This window comes from Protobothrops mucrosquamatus, unplaced genomic scaffold (genome assembly GCF_001527695.2).
Source record: "Protobothrops mucrosquamatus isolate PMUCROS unplaced genomic scaffold, P.Mucros_1.0 scaffold3479, whole genome shotgun sequence".
Lineage (NCBI taxonomy): Eukaryota > Metazoa > Chordata > Lepidosauria > Squamata > Viperidae > Protobothrops > Protobothrops mucrosquamatus.
In genome coordinates this window covers 35,800-40,052 of record NW_015389453.1, presented here as the reverse complement: position 1 = coordinate 40,052, position 4,253 = coordinate 35,800, and the positions used below count along the sequence as shown (strand labels likewise).

The following is a 4,253-nucleotide window of genomic DNA, read 5'->3' as shown; positions in this document are numbered from 1 at the left end:
AATAATAATAATAATAATAATAATAATAATAATAATAATAATAATAATAATAATAATAATAAAGTTGGAAGGGACCTTGGAGGTCATCGAGTCCAACCCCCTGCCCAGGCAGGAACCCTACACCATTTCAGACAAACGGCTGTCCAGTCTCTTCTTAAAAACTTCCAGTGTTGGAGCATTCACCGCTTCTGGAGGCAGGGTGTTCCATTGGTTAATTGTTCTAACATTCAGGAAGTTTCTCCTTAGTTCTAAGTTGCTTCTCTCCTTGATCAGTGATGAAATCCTTTACGTCTTCCTCCACCCTTTCCAGAAATACAAGGGCCATTTCATCCTCTAGAAAGCTCATCCTTTTTTTCCCCCCCAGCATCCCAAGGGAATGCTCCAAGTCTGGGAAAGGAAGAAAGAAAGAAAGAAAAAAAAAATCTCAAACATGGCAGAGAAAGTCCAGACGAACATTCCTACCTTATTGAGCGATTTGTTATCCATCCAGTAAGGAGCGGGTCAAAAATAGGATCAAACCATTGAGCAACAAAACTACTACAGCGACTTTTTTTGGGGGGGGGGGAAGTGCTGAGAAGAGCAGCTAGGATGATTAAAAGCCTGGAGGTTAAAACACACACGAAGAACGGTTGCAGGAACTGGGTATGTCCAGTTTAATGAAAAGAAGGACTAGGGGTGATAGGATAGTAGTATTCCAGTATTTGAGGGGCTGCCACAAAGAAGAGGGGGTCAACTTATTTTCCAGAGCACCAGAAGGCAGAAAGGAACAGATGGAAACTAATCAAGGAGAGAAGCAACCTGGATCTAAGGAGGAATTTCCTTCCGGCAAGCGCAATTAGTCAGTTGAACAGCTTGTCCTCAGAAGTTGTGGGTGCTCCATCCCTGGAGGTTTTTTAAGAAGAGACTGGACAGCCATTTGTCTCAAATGGTATAGGGTCTCCTGCTTGAGCAAGGGGTTGGGCTAGACTAGAAGACCTCCAAGGTCCCTTCTAGCTCTATTCTGATTGATTGGCTGTTACTATACCTTAACACACACCACAGTTTAAAAAAAAAAAAGAGTCCTTACTAACTGTCGAAGCAATGAGTTTCATCTTTCGGAACCATGACGCCTACTTTCCGAGACTCTGTAACCCAAATCTCTTTTTCCTTGCATTCAGCCTCATTCAGGCTCTTCGTGAATGGAATCAGGGCGTTGCTGTTTAAAACCCCGGTCGGCAGTCTGTCTCATTGGGGCATCAGCCTATTTACCCCAGGAAGTTTCTCCCAACCTTTAGCTAAAATCCACAGCTCCTTCGTAACGTCCAGCCCCTTGGCCCGATACCCTTTGCAGTGCCAGACGACTACCCAGTTTCATTGCCTGTCCTTTGTGCACATACTGAAGCCCTCATCTCTCCTTTAAGCATCTTTTTTTTTTCCCCTCTGCTAAACCGCATTAACTGCTTAAAGCATATGTTAGAGAAATGGAGAACAGGGTGGGGCTTGCAAAAAAAAACAAAATCAGAAATATTGGCTGCCTTCCACGGAATTTGAATCTGAATCTCTCTCTCTCTCTCTCTCTCTCTCTCTCTCTCTCTCTCTCTCTCTCTCTCATTCTCTCATTCTCTCTCATTTTTTTGCATCGCCAGCACGTGGCAGTAAGAGGCAGTCTGTGCCTTAAGCGTCTTCTCTTTCTCTCATTGTGAGCTGCTGGGTCCTTACCGTGGGGGGCACCGTATGTCTCTCTGGATGTTTATGCCGAAGGCCTGTTTGGGTTTGCTATCTTTGGCACCCAGTCTGAGAAAGCTGGGGATCAACTGAGAAAGTAGGACCTGGCTTGGTCGAGAAGGAGGAGAAGATTACCATCATTTTTTTTTTATTTTTCCTTCTCCCCCTCCCCTCCTGAAGGAAACACACTGCAAAGCCATGGCTCGGATGGCGGATTCTGCCTGCTTTTCAGGAGCTGGATGGGGTGGGGGGGCTTCTCAGCTGCTGGGCTTGATTTGAGTAGGGGGATTGCGAAGAGAGAGACACCTTCATACTCAGCCTTGAGATGCTCGCGCCCAGGATGACGGTGAGGTGTTATTCCCGGAGAGAGGATCTCTCACAAAAGCTGACGAGGTGAGTGTTGGCTGGAAAAAGAGACAGACCCTGGCCGGCTTTAAAAATGGCAAGCTGACATTTTGGGAGCCTGGTCTGATCTCTCTTTTTTTTTGGCCAGCCTGGGGGTGGTGGTGGTGGTGGTGGGGAGAAGAATGGGGGAGAAATGTGACTGTATTGGTTGAAAAAGCAGTTCTTTGGCGCCCGGGGATGCTGTGAGTTGAACTCGCGAATCTCAGAAGCCCAGATTTAGGGAACGAAGCCTCGGTCCAACTTCTAACCCTCTTTCAATCGGCCTCCCGTGGAGAGCTTTTGCCTCGGTGCCCCTCTTTCTGACCCCAAGGCAGAATCTCTCCACTCCTTAGAAGAAGGTGTGTCTCTGCAGGAGTCATGGCTTAATCAAGGAGAGAAGCAATCTAGAACTAAGGAGAAATTTCCGAAACAGTGAGAACAATTCACCAGCGGAACAAGCTCCCTCCAGAAGTTGTGGATGCTCCATCACTGGAGGTTTTAAAGAGCTTAGACAGCCATTTGTCCGAAAGGGTATAGAGTCTTCTGCTCGAGCTGGGGACTGGACTAGAAGACCTCTAAGGTCCCTTCCAATTCCATTATCCTCTTAACGCCGTGGAACAGAGAAGCTTTGCCTATCGGTGAACGGACTGGCAAAGACTTAGCAGAAAGAGCTTGCTTTCTGCCGATCAACTGGTGGGGTTACTTTCCTTCTCCCCAGTTCGGGATTAATCTTGGGGGGCGGACAGTAATATTCCTGGCATTTTGTAAAGGATGATGTGGTGTGCCTCTAACTGAATCCACACAACTCAAGTCACAATGAGACAGCACGCTGAGGGATCTTCTGCCAGTCAGGGCTGAGCTGTTGTTCAAAGCGAGGGTTGACTTAATTCATCATCTTGAGCTATTTTCTCTGGGTGTTTGGAGGAAAGAAAACTACAGTTAAAGGTCCAGCAGGGGTTGGTTTCCTTTGTCCCTGCCTTAGTGGCCGTCACTGTAGCAAAACCCTCTGCTGGATACGAGAAAATCTGTGTTCAGCCTTGTTTGGATGCTAGATAGGCTAACTCTTTTGAGGAGAAGAAAGAATAGAATAGAATAGAATAGAATAGAATAGAATAGAAGCTGGAAGGGACCTTGGAGGTCTTCTAGTCCAGCCCCCTGCTCAAGCAGGAGAACCTACACCATCTCAGACAACTGACTGTCTAGCCTCTTCTTAAAAACCTCCAGCGATGGAGCGCCCATGATTTCTGGAGGCAAGCTGTTCCAGTGGTTAATTGTCCTCACAGTTAGGAAGTTTCTCCTTAATTCCAGGTTGCTTCTCTCCTTGATCAGTTTCCATCCATTGTTTCTCGTCTTGCCTTCAGGCGCTTTGGAGAATAAGTTGACCCTCCTCTTCTTTGTGGCATCCCCTGAAATACTGGAATAACTGCTATCATGTCACCCCTATTTCTTCTTTTCTTTAGACTAGCCAAACCCAAATCCCGTAGCCGTTCTTCGTATGTTTTAGCCTCCAGGCCTTGGATCATCTTCTCTGATATTTTTTTTCACTGAATTAGTGGGCACCGTGACTTTTAGCTAACTTGGTACATCTTCAAACTCATCGTTTAGAATAAATTGCCCTTAATCTTAGAAAATGTGCTGTGGAGTTTGACACGGGAAGCTCTTCTAGACTATCTGACAGGACAGAACTGGAAGTTGAATTCAGTGCTAGAATTTAAGAGAGGGTTGGTTTTTTTTTAAAGAAGAGATTGGAAAGCTATTTGTCTGAAGTGATATAGGATCTCCTGCTTGAGCAAGGGGCTGGACTAGAAGATCTCCAAGGTCCCTTCCCACTCTGTTATTCTGATTGTGTAGACCACCCCCTGACTGCTATAGAAAATCCATTTGCTCGGCATCTTTAGATAAAACCTCTAAAATATAAAAGTCTTCCCTCTTTTGGGCACCCTGTAGATGTCAGGAGCTACAGCCCCAGCATTTACTGCCTACACGACATAACGGTGGCTATAATCCAACACATTTGGGATAGGGAAACTTGGGCAAAGATTGACAGGCATCCACTGAAGTCTTTAAACCTTCTTTCTAAAATTAAGCTTCTTTGAAAAAAAAAAATAACAATATTTTACCGTCTTTCCTCTGCGCATGTTATTTTTCTTGGATTTTTTTTTTTT

General features: G+C 45.4%; 1 protein-coding gene across 1 annotated transcript in view; it reads left to right on the top strand.

Moving 5' to 3' along the window:
• Positions 1-2,029: 2,029 nt before the first annotated feature.
• Positions 2,030-4,253, top strand: part of LOC107297717 (potassium channel subfamily T member 1-like) — a gene marked incomplete at its 3' end in the record, with an annotated part of 38,017 nt that continues 35,793 nt past the window's right edge. The window contains 1 exon segment of the mRNA XM_015827078.2: positions 2,030-2,097. Coding sequence (XP_015682564.2) covers positions 2,030-2,097 — 68 coding nt within the window.